This window comes from Plecotus auritus (genome assembly GCF_963455305.1).
Source record: "Plecotus auritus genome assembly, chromosome: 8".
Classification (NCBI taxonomy): domain Eukaryota; kingdom Metazoa; phylum Chordata; class Mammalia; order Chiroptera; family Vespertilionidae; genus Plecotus; species Plecotus auritus.
The window spans coordinates 63,580,335-63,601,288 of NC_137782.1; the positions used below are offsets into that span (position 1 = coordinate 63,580,335).

At 44.5% G+C, this 20,954-nt stretch overlaps 2 protein-coding genes across 7 annotated transcripts; one reads left to right on the top strand and one right to left on the bottom strand.

The window, feature by feature from the left end:
* Positions 1–1,197: 1,197 nt before the first annotated feature.
* COMMD7 (COMM domain containing 7) lies at positions 1,198–20,520 on the top strand. Of its 6 annotated transcripts, none has more exons than XM_080685389.1 (9): positions 1,198–1,381; positions 7,655–7,705; positions 7,803–7,905; positions 16,525–16,581; positions 16,663–16,700; positions 17,176–17,266; positions 17,582–17,631; positions 18,008–18,056; positions 18,178–18,461. In XM_080685389.1, exons 1-9 carry the CDS (start codon positions 1,298–1,300, stop codon positions 18,228–18,230), a joined length of 576 nt encoding a protein of 191 aa, XP_080541515.1. In that variant the 5' UTR covers positions 1,198–1,297; the 3' UTR covers positions 18,231–18,461. The 6 variants fall into 6 exon arrangements, with proteins under 6 accessions (XP_080541515.1, XP_080541514.1, XP_080541512.1 ...); XM_080685388.1 differs by having other exon boundaries at positions 1,199–1,381; positions 7,652–7,705; XM_080685386.1 differs by lacking the exon at positions 18,178–18,461 and adding an exon at positions 18,560–20,520 and having other exon boundaries at positions 1,202–1,381; positions 7,652–7,705.
* On the bottom strand, positions 15,025–15,628 carry LOC308256893 (transmembrane protein 223-like; the record flags this gene model as incomplete). Its single annotated transcript, XM_080685392.1, has 1 exon — positions 15,025–15,628. The coding sequence occupies one exon, from the start codon at positions 15,626–15,628 to the stop codon at positions 15,107–15,109; it is 522 nt and encodes a 173-aa protein (XP_080541518.1). The 3' UTR covers positions 15,025–15,106.
* Positions 20,521–20,954: the final 434 nt, after the last annotated feature.

The following is a 20,954-nucleotide window of genomic DNA, read 5'->3' on the forward strand; positions in this document are numbered from 1 at the left end:
AAGAGAATCATTGATTTACTGTGCCCCCTCCTGGCATATGCCCTTGACCAGAATCGAACCTGCAACCCAGGCATATGCCCTTGACCAGAATCAAACCCGGGACCCTTCAGTCTGCAGGCCAATACTCTATCCACTGAGCCAAACTGACTAGGGCTGGGTGAAAGACAACTTGTTCATACCCTCCCAGAAGGTGCAAAAGCTCTTGGGCTTGGAGATCAGGTCCTAGATTGCATGGAGCATGCCTCCATTTTCCAATGGGGAGCTGGAGAATTCGAGGGGTCCTTGGGAAGAGAGCCTGGGGGTTAACAGGGCTGCAGTGATTATCAACTGTCCCAATAACCTCCTCTCACCCACCTGATCACTGCCCTCCCTGGCACTAGCACAGCCCTTGCACTTCTGTGTGTTTTGTTAATTCTCACCTGATATTTTCCATTGTGTGTGTGTTTTTTTAGAGAGAGTGTAAGGGAGAAAGAGAAACAGGGATGTGTTGATTGGTAGCCTCCCACAGGCCTCCGGACCAGGGCCAGGGCAGCCCATGCACTTCTTTAGGTCAGTTCCTCCACTCCGGATGTTCTCCAAGTGTGGTCCCAGGGAGCTTGTTGGAAATGCAAATTCTCAGACTCCACCCCAAGCTTTTCTAATCTGACACTCTGGGGATGGCACCCAGTAATCTGCCCTGGAGCAAGCCCCCCAGAAGATGCTTATGCAAGTTCCAGTTTGAGATACGCTGCTCTCACTACTCCGAGAAAGCGCTCCCGGGACACTGGGCCGCGTTGTTCACTTGCCTATCACAGGGCCTGGCCCCTGGGAGGCACTTGCAATAAGAATCTGCTGAATAACGACGATAATGATAGCAGCGAGGACCTCCTGTGTGTCAGGCTATGTTCTAAACAACTCAGGAGGACTAGCCACCTCAGGGGTCATTTTAGGGACAGTGAAACTGGGGTTCAGCAAGGCCAAGCTGCGCCCGGGGGGTCCCCCAGCGGGAGAGCCGATAGGGAATCCCTTGTCTGACCACTGGTTCCTCAGGGACATCCACGGGCGCAGCGGCCACCAAGGCGCCCCGCCCCCGGGGTCTGCGCGTGTCCGCGGGGGCGCCCCGCCCCGCCCCACGCCTCGGAGTTCGCGCGTGTCCGCGGCTCCGCGGGGGCGGCCGCCGGGGGAGGAGCGAGGCGGCGGGGGCCGTGGCGAAAGTGCGGCTGCGGAAGCGCGGCGAGGAGGCAGCGGGCGAGGCGGCGGCGAGGAGGAAGCGGGGGGAGGCGGCGGGAGCTACGAGTCCGCGGGCCGGGAGGACGCCATGGGCCGCCTGTACTGCACGCAGGGCCCGGTGCCGGAGGCTGTGGGCGGCGACATGCAGCAGCTGAACCAGCTGGGCGCGCAGGTGGGCCCGGCAGGCGGGGCGGCCCGAGGGGGCGCCGGGAGGGTTGAGGGCCGCCTGGTGTCGAGGAGCGTTTGGGGGAACCAGACCGAGCCGCGTCCGGTGTGCGTTGTGGCGACTCAGGGAGGGGCTGAGCGGAATTGGGGTCTGAGGCGAGCTTGGAGGGTCGAGGGTTGTCGGGAGGCCTGAGGGCAAGCTGAGGGGTTCGGGGGTGGAGGTGGGGTCGGGCACTTCCGGGACGAGCAGAGTTTGAGGGTCCCTCAGAAGAGGGACTGAGGGGCGTCTTGACGAAGCTGAAGGGAGTTTGGGGAACTAAGTAATAGACCGAGGGCGCTGGGAGGCTGAGGGGCTCTGGGGGAGCGGAGGGGTTTGGGGCCGGGGAGGGACTGAGACGTTTAGAGGGAGGCGAGGGGCCTGGGGAACTGAGGGGTCCTAGCTTCCTGAGGAGAGCGGGGCGGGGCAGGGAGTCTGGGCTGGGACGTGGCGTCAGGATGTAGCGTCAGGAGTAGCCGGGCCAGCCCGGGCTGTGGGCCTGAGGGCTGCGGGCGGGTCGGGGCCGAGGCTGGTGATGACGTGCACCGCCCACACCCCCAGCTGAGGAACCACCTGGTGGTCCCAAAGGAAGAAACCATGTACTGTCACTCCGCAGCGCAGGGCCCGGCCTTGGTGGGTGGAACTGGCAAAGCCGTCTGTCCCTTCCCAGCCTCGGGTGCCAGCCAGCCCGCCTTGGAGGCTTCCTGTTCCTGTGCTGGTTGGGATGCCCCTTTGATGCCACCAAGGCAGCTAAATAAAAAGGTTAAAGTGACACCTCTCACCACCACTGCAGAGGTACAGCTCTTTCCCTCACCTGGCCTCTCTTTCATCTCCGCACCGCCCCCCCCCCCCCCAACTTACTATTTTCTCATAAAGTAATGCTGACCAATTATAATGCCAGGCATGTTCTCAGGCGGTGGTGTCTGATAGAAATAAATGGCAGGCCCGGCCGGTGTGGCCCAGTGGTTGGCTGTTGACCTATGAACCAGGAGGTCACAATTCGATTCTGGGGTCAGGGCTCATGCCGGTGGTAGGCTCCATCCCCAGTGGGGGTTGTGCAGGAGGCTTCTGGCCTGTGGTTCTCATCACTCATGTGTCTATTTCTCCCTCTCCCTTCTCTCTGAAATAAAAAATATATATTTTTATAAAAAGAAATAAATTGCAAGCCACATGTCTAATTTTACATTTTCTAACAGCCACATTTAAAAGTTAAAAAGAAACAGGGAATTAATGTTTTTTAAATCCACTATGTCAAAATATTATTTCAACATGTAATCCTCATAAAAATATCCATCAGATATTTTACTTTTTGGTATTAAGTTTTCTGATTCTGGTATGTATTTCCATTTATAGGATGTCTCAAATTAGACTAGCCCTTTTAAGTACTTTATAGCTGTATGTGGCTTGTGGTTACTGTACTGCACAGCATAGCACTAAGTACTTTTATGTACATTAACTCATTGAGTCCTTGCAACCACCCTCTCAGGTAGGTACTATTATAAATCCCATTTTACAGATGAGGAAGCAGAGCCACAGAACAGTTAAAATACCTGTACAGATGAGGAAGCAGAGCCACAGAACAGTTAAAATACCTGTCATTTACTGAGCCAAGGACTGTTTCAGGTGCTTTATGTGTCAACAACCCTAAAAGTTAGTTACTAGCTTTATTCCGATTTTACAGATAAGAAAAATGGTTCAGGGAAATAAAGGGACCAGTTTTTATTTGTGTGTTTTGTAATATGTTTTTTTTTCTTTTTGTTTTTTATTGATTTGTAGAGAGAGAGGAAAGTAGAGAGAGCAAGAAACATCCATCAATTGCCTCCCACATGCACACACCCTTAAAGAGGATGGAGCCCAAAACCTAGGCATGTGCCCTGACCTTGGGGTGCACTGGAAGACACTCAACCAACTGAGCCACATCCGGCAGGGCAAAAATGACCAGTTTAAAGTCAGGCAGCTCGGAAGTGATGGAATCAGTAATTCAGGACCAGACATCTGTTTTAAGATCCTGGGGAATTAAACACACTGGAACAGAGCTTTGTAGATGAACTCCCAAACTAGGTAACTTAAGTTGTTACTTTTTTATATGTAGGCGTTTTCTGGAAGACTTCCATTTGGAGAATAAAATAGATTCTGCATCCAAAAAACTTTAAGCATCCACCTGAAGCTAATATAATACTGTATGCCAACTGTACTTTAATAATAATAAAAAACCCCACAAAACTTTAAGCTACTGGATTATATGATCCCTAAGGTCACCTCCAACTTGGCAGTTATGGAAAATACAAACCATTTCCTTTAAGACCAGGGCTTGACACATTCTCTAACTTTTTTTTAAAAAAAATATATTTTATTGATATTTTACAGAGAGGAAGGGAGAGGGATAGAGAGTTAGAAACATCGATGAGAGAGAAACATCGATCAGCTGCCTCCTGCACACCTCCTACTGGGGATGTGCCCGCAACCAAGGTACGTGCCTCTGACCGGAATCAAACCCGGGACCCTTCAGTCCGCAGGCCGATGCTCTATCCACTGAGCCAAACCGGTTTCGGCACATTCTCTAACTTTTAAACATACCTTTACCTTTGCTTTTAATACAGAAAGCTTTTTCCTGATAAGCAACTTACCAACTTTGGGCCATTTTTTCTTCTTTTGTTGAGTGATCAGACATTTTCTAGTACCCACTCTATTATCTGAATTTATTTTGTAGTCCATGGCCTAGGACAGTGGTTGGCAAACTGCGGCGCTCTGTTGACTAATGAGTTTGCCGACCACTGGGATGGGGGCTTAATCACAAGGAACAACAACAGCCTGTAATTATTGGAATCGAGAGTCTAGGTCAGTGGTCGGCAAACGCATTAGTTAACAGAGCAGCAAACCGCAGCTCACAAGCTGCAGTTTGCCGACCACTGGCCTAGGACTAAAGGAGAAAAGGAGTCATTTTATTAATATTGGCATCACCATTTATTGTTCATTCAGTGGATATTTATCTGAATGCTTACTACATACCAACTAGCCACTAAACCCAGTGAGGTTTACAAAGGCTTAGTGGATGCAGCCTATTGTGCTGGGGCAGTTGTGATCTGAGAGAACAGGTAAAAAATGGAGATGCAATATAGTACTAAGTGTATCTGCATGTGCTCTCTAATGCCTATAATCAGTTCTAGGTAATGTGGAGCCTTGAAAGTAGGTGGGATTAAAAAAATATTCATTTTTGCCGTAACCGGTTTGGCTCAGTGGATAGAGCGTCGGCCTGCAGACTGAAAGGTCCCAGGTTCGATTCCGTTCAAGGGCATGTACCTTGGTTGCGGGCACATCCCCAGTAGGAGGTGTGCAGGAGGCAGCTGATCAATGTTTCTCTCTCATCGATGTTTCTAACTCTCTATCTCTCTCCCTTCCTCTCTGTAAGAAATCAATAAAATATATTTTTTAAAAAAATATTCATTTTTAAAGTGGTTATGAGAGAGGAAATTTAGAAAAATATAAAGAAGAAAATATATGGCCTGCAAGCCTTTCACCTACCTGTACAAAAGCAATATACACACATTAGGAAATTCAAACAGTATCTGAAGGTATGAAATAAAAAAACACACACCTATTTCTCTTGTCCCCAGAAATAGTCATTTTAATAGTTTCTTGTGTATTTATGGAGGAAAAAAGTCTGCATCTGTCATCACATGTAGGTATCCTTAAAAAATTTTTTTTGGCATTAAAGGGTTTGTGTGATATTCCTTTAAATGGATCTACCATAATTTATTTAGCCCGTCCCCTATTTGACACTTACATTGTTTTCATGAACAATGCTGTCAAAGAACTGCTTTGTGTAAATGTGTCTGGGATTACTTTTTGAACATATTTGAAGGGTGTACTTGCAATGAAATTACTAGGTCAAGGGGCATGGTCATTTAAAAATTAGATGCAGCCCTAGCTAGGTAGCTCAATTGGTTAAGAATTTTGTCCTGGCCCTAGCTGGTTTTGCTCAATGGTTAGAGCGTCAGCCTGCGGACTGAAGGGTCCCGGGTTTGATTCCGGCCAAGGGCACATGCCTGGGTTGTGGGCTTGATCCCCAGTAGAGGGCATGGAGGAGGTAGCCAATCAGTGATTCTCATCACTGATGTTTCTCTTTTTTTAAAATATATTTTTATTGATTTCAGAGAGGAAGGGAGAGGGAGAGAGAGATAGAAACATCAATGATGTCAGGGAATCATTGATTGGCTGCTTCTTGCACGTCCCCCACTGGGGATGGAGCCCGCAACCCCGGGCATGTGCCCTTGACCGGAATCGAACCCAGGACCCTTCAGTCCGCAGGCCGACGCTCTGTCCACTGAGCCAAACCAGCTAGGGCATCACTGATGCTTCTGTCTCTCTCTCCCTCTCCCTTCCTCTCTCAAAATCAATAAAATATATATTTTTTTAAAAAGAATTTGTCCTGATATGCCAAGATTGTAGGTTTGATCCAGTCAGGGCACATGCAAGAATCAACCAATTAAATAAGTGGAACAACAAGTTGATATCTCTTTTCTTCCCTCCCATTTCTCATATATAAATAAATAAACTTTAAAAATTAGATGCAGATTGCCAAGTTGCCCTCCAGAAATGTTGCTCTATCTTATTCTCTCATCAGCAGTGTGTGAACATGTGTATTTCCTTGCACTTCGACCAGAACTGATGTCATCAAACTTTTATTATTTTTAACTTTTATTTTTGAAGATCTCATAAGTGAAAACAACAATCATATTTCCTTGTTTTACTAATTTGCATTTCTTTAATCTGGAATGATCTTGAGCATCTTTTCATATGTTTACTAGTGAGAATAGTTACGATATTGATTTAGTGGATAGTCACAGGCAGGTGAGCATTCCAGGGAGAGGTAGCTATGCAGGTACAAAGGCAAAGAATGGGGGAAAGTATTCAAAGATTTATTCTATAAATACTGTGCCCTTACACTGGTTAAGGTGCTGTGACCATACAAAGCCATACAAAGAATCTCTGGGAAGACTTGTTCTTATTCCTTATCTGGATTGAAAATTCTAAGTGCCCCCAGGTAAAGTTCCAAGGGGGAACCTCAGAGATTAAGAATCTGGATAGGTCCCTTTCTTGTTGGGAGTGTCCTGGTATCTTGTCCTAGGTTTTGAAGGACAAAGAGGGTTTGGGCAAATGAAGATAGGGATGGGGGTCTGTAACAACTGACAGACCAGATTAGCTTGAGGCCCCTCTTGAGAAGAGGGGGATGAGACCTCACAAGGGGGTTGAGCCTGACTGCTAGGCTGAGGCCTGGAAATGGAAAAGCAGTTGGAGGGCTTCTCAGCTGCCCTATTTTTTGTTTATTTTTAAGGCTCTGGGTATCAGGAAGTACAGTTGGCCAAAGATCTGATAGTTCCACAGATTTGCAGCAGAAATTATAAAGAAATAAAAACTCATGAATAGTTTGAGGACACATTCTCAAGCCCATCCTGTTGTGTTTACTTTATAGGATCAGCAGTTAAGCAAGGCTAATACCCAATATCATAAATACTGGAGAAAGACAATGCCTGGATCAACATTGGTTAACATGTTTCCAGGGTATATTAAAATGTTGAGACAATAGACACTTCCAGGAGTGTAAATCTGTACAACTTCTTTGCAAGGCAGTTTTATTATATATATTACAAATAATATATATATTACACACACACACACACACACGATGTTTCTATGGGGGAAGCCCCCAGAAATATGGATAGACAAAACAGAAGAAAATAAAAATTACTCCAAATCTCACTGCACAAAAGTAACTGCTTTTGAAAAGGTACAGAAAAAGTTTATAGGGATATTATCATTTTTTTGGGGGGGGGGGAGAATTTGTATATTTGGATTGGCTTATGTTATATAATAAATATGTGTAAGTATAAACAAACAGAAGTAACTGCTATTAATGTTCCAGTGAACTTTCCTTTTAGGCTGTGGGGAGGGAAGAGTGTTCGTTCTTCCTTATATTTGGACCCTTGAGATGTATGTGTGCACTCACACTCTCTCAATATATATCTTCCAAGTATCCCAATAAAATATACAAGTTTTTCAGACAATATAGAGACACATATATTGACACTGGTGGTGGATATTGTAAATATTTTTTAACTCTTAAGATGATCAAAACCTGCGTGTTATTCTTTCTCTCTTAATGGTCTATGGTTGGATGGAATGTGGGAACACTGACCAGGGGTAGAATTTTACTGATGATCTGTGTTACTCTCTTCACAGCAGTTCTCAGCCCTGACAGAAGTGCTTTTTCACTTCCTAACTGAGCCCAAAGAGGTAAAGTATTTTGTGATAAGGAGAGTTTCTGGGTGTGGGTCTACAGTCCTGAGATGCTTGGAAAGTGAGCCTCATTTGTGCCGCTCCCTTTCTGCAGGTGGAAAGGTTTCTGGCTCAGCTCTCTGAATTTGCCACCATCAATCAGATCAGTCTTGGCCCCCTCAGAAGCATCGTGAAAAGCTTCCTTCTGGTTCCAAATGGTGAGTAGCCTCTGTCAGCAGCTGAGGTCAGAGACATTACTTGAACATTCCTTCAATCCACAGAGTAGGCAGGCGTGCTCTGGGCACTGAGCCAGAGCATTCAGTAGTAAACCAGACATGGGCGGGAATCACAGACAAGGGAGGGAAGCCAGGTCAATAGATAACCCTGGTAGAGTATAATAGAGTTGCAGTTCAAAGTGTAGTCTGCATCCCGGCTTCAGTCCCCAAAATGTTATCTAGTCCTCTACACAGTAAACATTTAGAAACTTTTGAGAGTAAGCACTTAGAAACTTTTAAAGCAATTTGATAAAGTCTCTTAAATCTAATACAGTTTTTTAAAATGGTGCTTGTTGTTTTTTTTTTTATGTGGTAAAATATATGTAACAAACTTTATTATTTTAATCATATGGGGCTTGTATGTTTTCTTTCTTTCTTTAATCCTTACCAGAGGATATTTTTTCCATTGATTCTTTTTTTTTTTTAAGTTAAATTTATTGGGGTACATTGGTCAACATGATCATATAGGTTTAAGGTGTGGGTTTCTATGTCCATTGGTTCTTAGAGTGGGAAGGGGAGGGAAAGGTTGGGGGAGTGAGGGAAGGGAGAGAGAGAGAGAGAGAGAAACACCAATGTGAGAGACACATCGATTGGTTGCCTCCCCAACTCGCCTGACCAGGGCCAGGGATTGAACCAAAGCCCATGTATGTGCCCAGAACCTGAGGCCCTACTATCCAAGGCCTGATGCTCTAATCACTTAGCCAAACTGGCAAGGGCTCATTTCCTATTTCTAGGAATTAATTTTCATTGTATTTTACAAAAATATTGATCTGCGGTAGATTGAAAACAAAAAAGGTGCAGGTAGTTTGAGAAGCAGAGTTTGCCTAGGCCAGTCAGGAAGTTTCTAGCCAGAAGGGAGGAGGTGAGAAAGGTGTGGCTGCAGGGATGTCCATTGTAGCACTGTATATGATAGAGAGAAATTAGAAACCATTAAATTGACTGGCAACTGGAGATTGGTGTAAGGAGTTGAGGTCTATTTTTACCAGGGGACATTATGGTGGTCAAGAATTCACAGTTCTGAGTTAGATAGACCTGAGTGTGAATCCCAACCCCTACCAACATTCCCCCCACCCCAAGCTAAGGCTTTTTTTGGTGTATATGGGGGGAGGCTTGCTTTGAAGATTGAGATTGTGTAAATAAAATACTTAGCACATTACCTCAGTAAAAGGTTGCTCTTTTTTTCAAATTATGTAGTAATTTAAAAAGATGCTCGTCAAGGGCATGTACCTTGGTTGCGGGCACATCCCAAGTAGGGAGTGTGTAGGAGGCAGCTGATCAATGTTTCTCTCTCATAGATGTTTCTAACTCTCTATCCCTCTCCCTCTCCTTCTCCATTCCTCTCTGTAAAAAATCAATAAAATATAATAAATAAATAAATAAATAAATAGATGCTCTTGCGGAAAATGTAATGATTTGGAAAACCTTTCACAATATACTGTTTAAAGCAGTAGTTTACAAAACTTTCTACCACAGTGGTATTTTTTGTAAAGGAAGGGAGGAAGGATGAAAGGAAGGAAGTGAATGTTAACTGTGGCTATATCTAGGTGGTAGGACTGTAGGTTGTTTTGTTTATTTTTGCCTATGTACTGTCTAAAAATTTGCTAGAATTAAATTGGTAATTTAAAATTAACTTTATTTAAAAAGAGGCAACATTTGAGCCCAGTCTGAAAGAATCAATAAATGTTGACAAGACTGAAAGGAATAAAACAGCATCCCTTGTTTGCGTTATAACAGTTTAAAAATCATGAATAAGCTGATCTTCCCAGGATTCAGCCAAATGGTGCACTAAAAGTTGGGGGCTTAAATTTGTTTGTTCCTTTTGGGTGTCTTCCCGTATCTTAGTGCAGATCCCTTTCCTTTGCCTGTCTTGTGCTCTGGAAGTTCTGGAAAGAAAATGACACACAAGACCAAGATTTGAGGAAGAGGCCAAGAGACTTACAAGCTACAACAGCAAATGATTAGGAGTCACTCTAGAAGAAACGGATAATTCAAGTAGAAAAACTCTGCAGGAAGACAAAAGTCAGATTGCATGGGAACAAAAAGAACAGTAAAAAAATCTGTTGAGAGCTGAGACGTACAGCAAACCTGAGACTTCAGTACTAAAATTTAAAAAGCTTGAAAGCTTTGGAGCATCAATAGACAAGAAGTGAATTCAGGTTCTCTCCATTAGGTGAAGGAAAATTTTATTGCATAACCTGATATTGAGGCATGGGGCTAAAACTAACTGAACTATCAACAAATAAAACTAAAATTTAGCAAGTACTGTATTATGTGCTTTACACATATTAACCCACTTATTCCTAATGCCACTGCCATAAACTGCTCTTACTCATTTTTCACTTCATTTTTCAGGTAAGAAACCGAGCCTCCAAGAGGCTGGTTTGTCCAAGGTCAAATAATTGCAACCCAATCAATCAATTAAAAAAATGCCCTTGACAGGGAATTAAATCCATGACCCTTCAGTACAAGGGCGGACACTCTACCCACTGAGAAACTTTAAGTATGCCTGGCAGAGGTAATACAGGATGGAAAACTAGCCCTTTGGTCCCTGCAGTTGGGAGCGTTCCTGATCACTGTCAAGGCATTGCTTCACTGGGACAGCATCTCAGAATGACGATGTGGAAAGAGTCCAAAACCTAATTGTCTCTGCCATTTGCCAGCTGTTGTGGACCTGGACAATTCATTTAATTGCCTTTTTAAAAAAATTTTTTTGGTTGGGTCAGAAGGCGCAGGCGCTGGGGCTTCTGACCTCAGTTGCCTCCACCTGGGCCGTGGGCCCGCAGGCGCAGGCTCGGAGCCCATGAGGGTGCGGGTGAGTGATGCAGTAATGCGATGGCGCCAGGGAGCCGGAGCCGGGGGAGCCGGCGCGGCCTGAGCTGGGAGCCCGAGGCGGGAGCCTTGACCGGTGCGCGCGGGCGGGCGTGGCGGGCGGCGGCGCCCGCCGGCGGCGGATGCGGGCAAGAAGGCTTGGCTGTACCATGCTGCAATTATAATATTCCTTGAATTCTTTGCTTGGGTCCTGTTGGAAATTCCAACGCTAACTAGAGGAAGAGAGAGGGAGAAGAGATGGAAACATCAATGATGAGAGAGAATCATTGATTGGCTGCCTCCTGCATGCCCCCCCCTCCCCCGCTAGGGATGGAGCCCACAACCCGGGCATGATCAAACCCGGGACCCCTCAGTCTGCAGGCCGACGTTCTATCCACTGACCCAAACCGGCCAGGGCAAATTGTTCTTTAAAAATCATTGGAGCCGAAACCGGTTTGGCTCAGTGGATGGAGCATCGGCCTGCCGACTGAAGGGTCCTGGGTTCGATTCCGGTCGAGGGCATGTACCTTGGTTGTGGGCACATCCCCAGTAGGAGGTGTGCAGGAGGCAGCTGATCGATGTTTCTCTCTCATCGATGTTTCTAGCTCTCTATCTCTCTCCCTTCCTCTCTGTAAAAAATCAATAAAATATATTTTTTTAAAAAATCATTGGAAATTAACTCTTCCCAGTAACCATTTTGTCTTACTCAAGAGAAGCCCTTTGTATACAACTAAACTTTGTTTCCAAAGCAGGTTTAGAAAATACCTGGGTAGACTTCGCTATATACTTTTAATTCTTGGGGCACATTTAAAATATAATACGATTAAATAAAATTACAACATGGATGAAACAATCAAAAAATTCTTTGCAAATTATTTTTCTTGGCTTTAGGACCTTTTTATTTATTTTTGAGAGGAAGGGAGAGGGAAAGCACGATAGAAACATCAATGATAAGAGAGAATCATTGATTGGCTGCCTTCTGCAGGTTCCCTACAGGGGGTTGAGTCTGCAACCCAGGCAGGCATGTGCCCTTGACTGGAATCGAACCTGGGACCCTTCAGTCTGGAGGCCGACCACTGAAATATTAAAAAAAGCCTACATGCAACTAGAAAATGCTATTTATATCTTCTTAAATATGGTTTTATTGATTTTTAGAGAAAAAGGAAGGGCAAGGGAGAGAGGAACATCAATGTGAGAGAGAAAATCGATCAGTTGCTTCCGACACGCATCCCTACCTGGGACTGAGTCCTCAACGTGGGCATGTACCCTGACTGAGAATCAAACCAGTGAACTTTCAGTGCACAGATGATGCTCAGCCAATTGAGCCACACCAGCCGGAGACAACTAGAAAAAATTTTAATGTCAGAAAGGAAGAAAAGTCCTACCCAGTCCCTTTCCCCAAAGATATCCACTCTTTTTTTAAAAAAATATATATTTTATTGACTCTCTACAGAGAGGAAGGGAGAGGGATAGAGCGTTAGAAACATCAATGAGAGAGAAACATCGATCAGCTGCCTCCTGCACACCCCCTACTGGGGATGTGCCTGCAACCAAGGCACATGCCCTTGACCTGGGAATCAAACCTGGGACCCCTCAGTCTGCAGGCTGACACTCCATCCACTGAACCAAACCAGTCAGGGCAAGATATCCACTCTTAAGTGGATATGTTCAGAAAAAAATGTGCCTTACATCTGCCTACTTACTCTTGGATGAGGATATAATTAAAGCTATAAATAAGGATATTATATTGTCTTTATTTACACAAAAGGAATCACACTGTGCAGACTGTTCTTTCCTTTTAATTATATTTTGCAAATTGGCACCTGAGAGCTATTTCCTTTTTAAAGGCTACATAGTATTCCATTGTATGGATTCTTTCATTCAGAATGTTTTCTTTAGTGCCAACCAATAAACAGTGCCAGACATTTTTCTGGGAGCTTGGGACATAACACTGCACAAAATGGATCAAGTTCTTGTTGAACTGACATTCTAGTAGAAAAATTGATAAATACATAACAAAACTGGGTTGTTAGAGCCTAGCCGGGTAGCTCAGTTGATTAGAGTGTCACACCAATATACCAAGGTTGTGGTTTTGATTTCCAGTCAGGGCACATACCAGAATCAAGCAATGAATGCATAAATAAGTGGAACAACATATGGATGTTTCTCTCCCGATCCCCCTCCTCCCCCTCTTCCTCCTCTCCCTCTTCCTCTTCCTCCTCTGTCTCTGGCTCCTCCTCCTGCTCCTTTTCCTTCTCCTCCTCCTCTTTAAAAATCAATAAAAAATTGAGTAGTTATATGTGCTGTACAGAAAAGTGCAACAGTATAAAGGTGCAAGTGAAGGGCAGCGCCACTTAAAATAGAGTGTTCAGGGAGCTTTAAGAGGTGAGATTCAAGTGAGGCCAGAACGAAGTGAGGGAACTAGCCATGTGCTGATTTGAGGAAGAGTGTTCCCAGCAGAGGAAACCATAAGGGCAAATGCCTGGAGGTAGAAACCTGCCTGGGATATTATAAAAAAAAAGCATAGTAAGCAAGAGAGAGAGCTTAGGATTTCTAGAGGCCACTTCATACAGGGCATTGTAAATGCTTTGGATTTCAATGTAAGTGCAACCAGAGCCATTAGAGAATTTTGAGCAGCAGAGGAAAGACATGGTCTGAATTAAGTTTTTAATAAAATCACCTTGACATCTAGGCTGCTGTGTGGATGCACCAAAGGCAGCTCTCAGTTCCTGACTTTTTATCTCTTCTACCAACATTGCTAATGAGCTTCCCTTGTTCTCAGTGCACTTTTGTGGGTTTTTTTTGTTTGTTTGTTTTGTTTTTGTTTTTTAATATATTTTTATTGATTTCAGAGAGAAAGGGAGAGGGAGAGCAAGATAGAAACATTAATGGTGAGAGAGAGAATCATTGATCAGCTGCCTCCTGCACGCCTCCTACTGGGGATTGAGCCTGCAACCCGGGCATGTGCCCTTGACCAGAATCAAACTCAGGACCCTTCAGTACACAGGCCAATGCTCTATTTACTGAGCCAAGCCAGCTAGGGCCCCAGGATACTTTTGGAGTGAATCTGTTGGGTGAATTCTTGGCAGTGCAATTGTTGACTATGTACATTTTATAAATTTTCTCCCCCAAAAGCTTGATATTTATGTTCCTGATAAAAGTTTCAATAATGCCCACTTCAGAGTATTTGGGATAATCAAGCAGAATGTTGGGTTTTAACTGGATAAATATGAAGGAGTTGTACATGTAATAGTTTGAGTTCATTGGATTGGCGAGGAAGTGGCCCCCTTCTTGGAATGCCTTTATGGCCACATTTTCCTCAGGTCTTGCCTTTTTTTATTTCCCTGTGGCTTCCTTGCTCGACTGATTTTGGAGATAAAAGATTTCCTCCCTTTGTTTACATGGTTTATTTTTCAGGGACAACAGCCTTTAGGATTGTTTTTCTGGAGTAAGATGAGGGTGGGGTGGGGACTTGGTGTTAGGGAATTACTTCAGAGCCCTTCTTATTCTTTATTCATCTTCTGGAAGACTAAGAAGTGGAAATTTTTACACCTGTTGCCAAATTGTGACTCTAGGCCAGGGGTGGGCAAACTTTTTGACTCGAGGGCCACAATGGGTTCTTAAACTGGACCGGAGGGCTGGAACAAAAGCATGGATGGAGTGTTTGTGTGAACTAATATAAATTCAAAGTAAAGGAGCGGAGGGGAGAGCAAGAGAACCGGATAGAACAGCCGGATCCGGCCCGCGGGCCGTAGTTTGCCCACGGCTGCTCTAGGCTGTAGCCTGCAGGTTAAACATTGAGACATTCAGATTGCTGGCAATACTTAGTTTTCAGGAATTGGAGCTTGTGGGCAGAAAGAACAAAGCAGCCCCCACTGGGGAGTGTTCCAGAATTTCTGAGGGGAAGGTTTGATATGCCTCTTGAAAGGGATTTGTGAATTCTTTTTTTTTTTTTTTTTAAATGTCTTTATTGATTTGATTTCAGAGAGGAAGAGGGCGGGAGAGAGAGAAACATCAATGATGAGAATCATTGACTGGCTGCCTCCTGCACGATCTGGGATCGAGCCTGCAACCCGGACATATGCCCTGATGGGGAATTGAACTGTGACCTCCTGGTTCATAGGTTGATGATTAACCACTGAGCCACCACCATGCCCAAGATCTTTCCATGTACTGGGACAACGCTTCAACTGAGCCACACTGGGCAGAACCTAAAGGTTCAGTTTTTATTCCCCTCTTGGAGGGTTTTTCACAAGCTACCGTAGGCACCCACAGTGTTGTCGAAGAGTTTTGTGTTAGGAAAATATCCAGCTTTGTCCAAGAGGAAGTAGAAGCGTCAGCCTTTGACCTTTAGAGGCAACATGGCAGGGACTTCGCCCCGGTGGGCCATGCAGGATACTTGGTTCAAGGGGACCGTGAGGTGAGCACCCAAGCCAAAGGGGGCGTGGGTGGTGAGGGTCACCCGCTCCCCTCCAGCCTGCAGTATCACTGACCGCACGGAGCGGAGGGAGAAGAGAAGCCCGGCGGCAAGGACCAGGGTACCGATGGCGCCGCAGCCCACGGCCAGGCCGTAGCGCCAGAGCGCGGAGCGCACGTCCAAACGGCCGGGGTCTGGGATCTCCGCATCCGGAGGCCGCGCCGGGACCGGGGGTCGGGCCAAGGCTGCCACGGCCAGGGAGGCCCAGAAGACGCCCTGGCCGGCGCAGAAGGGCCCAAGGACCGTGAAAAAGCGGCCCGGCTCGTGCTCGAAGAGCAGCACATCCCGCGGCGGGGCCCACTCGTGCAGGGTTCGGCGCGCGGGGAAGTCCCGCACCGCCACAAGCAGCCGCACCAGCCACCGCCGCCCGGGTGCCGCCATGGACAGGATTTGTGAATTCTAAAGGCCAAATATTGAGCCCATCTGGGTGTAATTCCTGAAAGCTGGTTTTCTAGGGCATCACTGTCCAATAGAACTTTGTTTTGTTTGTGTGTGTTTTAATATTTTTATTGATTTCAGAGAGGAAGGGAGAGGGAGAGAGAGATGGAAACATCAGTGATGAGAGAGAATCATTGATCAGCTGCCTCCTGCGCACCCCACATTGGGGATTGAACCCGCAACCCCGGCATGTGTCCTGACCAGAATCAAACTGTGACCTCCTGGTTCATAGGTCAAAGCTCAACTACTGAGCCACGCTGGCCAGGCTAGAACTTTGTATATAGATGGAAATGGTCTATAATCTGCACTTTCCAGTATGTATTGTGGCCACTGGAGCCATATGGCTATTAAGCATTTGAAATAGCTAGTGGGGTTGAGGAACAGAATTTAAAATTTTATTTAATTTTAATAAATTTAAATAACCACACGTGTTTAGTGGTTATGTATGGCACAGTACAGTTCTAGGTTGTTGCCCCTATGCCCAGCCCAGCATTGAGCTTCTTCCACTTTGCTCCAGAAATCTGTGGCCTTCTTCTTTCCTCAGATCAGGTACCCCTACCCCTAAGTTCACAAAACCCTTTCTTCTGTCTCTAATGTCTGTTATACTTTTGGGGAAGGTGGGAGGTAAACGTTTGTGTTGTACAATAAACAAAATGGTCTGTCTTGTTCTCCACTTGTCTCAATGTGACTTTTTTCCCCAGCTGAATTGAGATCTGCATGGAGCAACTGAGTTTTGCCTATTCTTTGTGTCATCTGTGTTGTATAAGTTGTGCCCAATAAATACTATTAACTGATTAATTTATTTGTCCTTTGTAACTGATTTCTCCCCTTTTTCCCAGGTGCCTTGAAGAAGAGTCTCACAGCTGAGCAGGTCCGGGCTGATTTCATAACTCTGGGTAGGTCATTACCAAGGTTCCTCAGAGTGACAGGCCTTGCAACTCTTTCGTATATTAATGTCTCCCTATGTTCTCTCATAGGTCTTAGTGAAGAGAAAGCCACTTACTTTTCTGAAAAGGTATCATAATTCCTCTTAATCAAGGTTAATTAAGATCACTTGCTTTTATTTCACGAAAAGAAACAAATGGAGAATGCTAATTAAGGAAAAGTCATCAATCATTATGTGTCATTCCCCCAGCTTAATGTTTTTTATTTGGTTTCATGCAAATGACATACATCCAGCTTTTAAATTGCACTATTTAACACATTTGTAATTTTTGTGCATTTTTCAGTGCACCCCACTGATCTGACTAAATATTAATGTCATACTGTTGTTCCAACCTGGGTTAAATCTGGGAATGAAAGAAAAAAATTGTATTATCTTCTGCACCCTCTACACTCCCCCACCCCCCAGATCTGTGCATATAGACCAGCCTTTGGTTCTGCTTTCTTCTCACTGTCAGTATAAATAACTAAACCTTGCTGTGGGGCGTGGAATGAAGAGGGAGAATTTTTCCCATTGTTATGACTTTGGCTTTTTGTTTTTGTTTCAGTGGAAGCAGAATGCCCCCACCCTTGCTCGATGGGCCATAGGTCAGACTCTGATGATTAACCAGCTTATAGATATGGAGTGGAAATTTGGAGGTAACTAGTTAGAGCCAGTCTGGGGTCCTTTGGGTGATGTAGGGTTGGGTTGCAGAAGCTTTTAGATAGCTTCTATGGGGAAGAGGTGCCCTCCATCCTCACACACCGTTGGGGCCAGCACCTGCCTCTCGGTATTGCCGTCCATATTCAGCAGCTGTTTCTACCCATGGCTGTTGATATGTTGACTTCCTGAAAAGCACATTTTGCTGTCCTCATACTCACTCCCATGTGGCTTCTGCTGCACAACCTGCAAGATGGGGGTCTTCAGAGTGGGTCCTCAACCAGCCGCTTATTAGTTTTTTCTTTGTATCATAGTGACTTCTGGGAGCAGTGAACTGGAAAAAGTGGGAAGTATTTTTTTACAAGTAAGTCTTCTCTTGATTGTTGAAAATGGGTAGATTTTTGACCTGGTTAAAAATTATTAAACCTACATTGGATTTCTTTAAATATCCAGTTAAATGGATGTTCCACTGAAGTGCCTCAGAGCAATGTGGTCAGCTAAAGACATGGTCATCAACATGTTTACTTTCAGATTAATAGGATCCAGGTATTATTTTTAAAAGTTTGATTGCTCCTGTAATCATGGGACTTTTTAGAAGTTTTAGTGGACACTCTAGACTGCTCTTGTAAGCCCTCAAGTTAGAAACTGGATGCTTTGATGTTTAAGTGAAAGTTCAGGTTTCAAAAATTTCTTTGCCCAGTTGTCATTTTAATTTAAAATTTTATATTCTTTTTAATCAGTTAAAGTTGGTGCTTAAGAAAGGAAATCAGACTGAAAATTTATATATAGGTGAGTCCAAATTCCCATTTGAACCTTTCCCCTTTTTCTCTGTTCTCTTCACTCAATGGGCTCATGTAGAAAAAGTTATTACTAAGTTGTATTATAACCACTGCCTTTCCTCTCATAAAAGATGGTACAGAGATACTTATTAAGCTGCCGGCAAGTTGGAGACCCCAGAGTTGAAGAACCTTTCTGAAAAAGGGGGGAAAGGAATGGCAAAGATTGAAGAGCAAGAGGTTCTTTCAGTAGAAGTCATTGTACATCCTACTAATGCCTTTCATCTCTATGCCCTGGAGTTGGGCCATTTTAAACCTTCCTTTTATTTATGGGGGTGAGAACTTTCCTATATTCAAGGCTCTCAGTTTTTTTATTATGATCAATTACCCATCAAAAGCTACCTGGTTGTACTAAGCCAAAAAAAAAAAAAAAATTTCTCTGGGTGGAAATTAATTTTCTTGGATGATTCTGTAGAGTTGGAAACATTTACCTGAAGCTGACTTTTCTTCCCCCAGAGTTATCCTTGCCTCAGTTCTACAACTTCCTGCATGAGATGGAGCGAGTCAGAACCAGCATGGAGTGTTTCAGCTGATTTCTGTCCCCCTGCATCTCCACCTTTGCCCTCCCCTGCTGCCTCCGCTTCTGTGGGTGACTGCTCTGAGAAGCACCTCACTCACAGGCTGGTGGGGCACTGATTTGGTCCTCCTTGCTTCTTGGGAGCCCAGGTGCAAAGGCTTCTGAAAAACAAGAGGATTAAGTACTTAAAGAGCCCTACACAATTGCTCTGTAAACTCTTTGTTAAGGGAACCTCCACCATCTATCACCCAGGACACTTGTTTGATATTCAAACAGGCTAGCATCTCAGATTCAGGGAGTAAATAAGTGAGTTCCCTCCCCATTAAAGTTCCAGAGTAAACAAATGGTGCCATCACTGAAGATACAAGCTGATCATCCTGTATTTCTATTCTTTCTCCCTAAAAAAGCAAGGGCTTGTTTATAGCTGAGGAAGAGGCTGGCTCTGAGAATGACACGTTAGGAATCCCTAACAACATTTCTACACTCTGTGGTTTTGGTGATGGTGCACTGTTAATCAGTTTTTTGTTTTTTTTAAATATATTTTATTGACTTTTTACAGAGAGGAAGGGAGAGGAATAGAGAGTTAGAAACATCGATGAGAGAGAAACATCGATCAGCTGCCTCCTGCACACCCCCCACTAGGGATGTGCCCGCAACCAAGGTACATGCCCTTGACCGGAATCGAACCTGCGACTTTTCAGTCCGCAGGCTGACGCTCTATCCACCAAGCCAAACCGGTTTTGGCATCTAATCAGTTTTTAATAGGGCAACTATGTACAGATACATGTTTGGCCTACTCTGAAAAGAACGGAGGCTAGACTGTCTTCATTTCTGGTTTTGCCCTATTGTGTTGTAATGAAGCAGGCCTTTTTTGAGGCTGTTACAGCTTGTTTTGGTTCAAGCTGACCACCTTTGTTGGTTAGATGATTAATAAAAAAGGTTCCAAAGAAAAGGTCTGCATCCAGTTGTCTTTGTGTGTGGAGTAAAGAGTCCTCTGCCTTGCAGAGAGTTACTGATCTTATCTTCAAAAATTACTTCCCTGGTTTTGGTGAAGGCCCTGGGTCTTCAGTGAAATTAGCTGTGGTTCGAGGTTGGAATTTGTAAGAGCAGTTCAGGGGAAACTCAGGTTAAAAACATGAAAAGCAAAGCATATCACTGCTTTGTGTTGAGATGACCTTACCCACCACTCTAGCATGTGACTTCCTCCTACCTCTCTCCTTAAAAATTAAAAAAATTTTTTTGTAATTTTATTGATTGATTGATTTTAGGAGAGAGAGAGAGGGAGGAAGAAACATCAATTTATTGTTCTACTTATTCATGCATTAATTGATTGATTCTTGTATGTGCCCTAACCAGGTATCGAACCCACAGCCTTGGCATAGCAGAATGACACTCTAATCAACTGAGCTACCCTGACAGGCCAAAATTTTTTGAATAGATAATATATACCCATGACTCAAGAGATATAGTGTAAAGTAATTCCTTCTTACCCCCATTTCCCAGTTACCTAGTTCCCCTCCCAGCGGCAACTACTGTTATTAGTTTATTCTGTGTTTTTCTGTAGATGTCATTCATTTGCAAATATAATATGCATAGAGTTTGACTTTTCCCCCCACACAAATGATAGTGTACTATACGCACACCTTGCTTTTTTCCACTTAACTTGGAAATCATTCCACATCAGAACAGAGAGAGCAGCCTCATTCCTTATAACAAACGTACCATGTTTCTTCAAATGAATGGTTTATTTAACCAGTTTCCTACTGATGGGTGTTTAAGTTATTTCTATTCTTTTTCTCTTATAAGCAATGCTGCAACTGAATATTTTTGTATATGTGTTAATTTGCATGTGTGGAAGTACATTTATAAGATAAATATGTGAATGTGGAATTGCTGAGCCAAAGAATACATGCGCCTTTTTATTTTTTTTTTAGAGAGGAAGGGAAGCGGGGTGGGGTGGGGGGGTGGGGAATGACGAGGGGACATCAGTGTGAGAGAGAAACATCTATCAGTTGCCTCCTTCACCCGCCCTGACCAGGGATTGAACTCACAACCTGGACATGTACCCTTACTGGGAATTGAACCTGCCATCTTTCGATGTACAGGACAACACTCCAACCAACTGAGATACATTGGCCTAAGCTAAATATGTGTTTATCAAAGAGTATTAAAAGGAGTAAAGCAGCTGAAACCGGTTTGGCTCAGCGGATAGAGCGTCGGCCTGCGGACTGAAGGGTCCCAGGTTCGATTCCGGTCAGGGGCATGTGCCTTGGTTGCGGGCACATCCCCAGTGGGAGGTGTGCGGGAGGCAGCTGATCGATGTTTCTAGTTCTC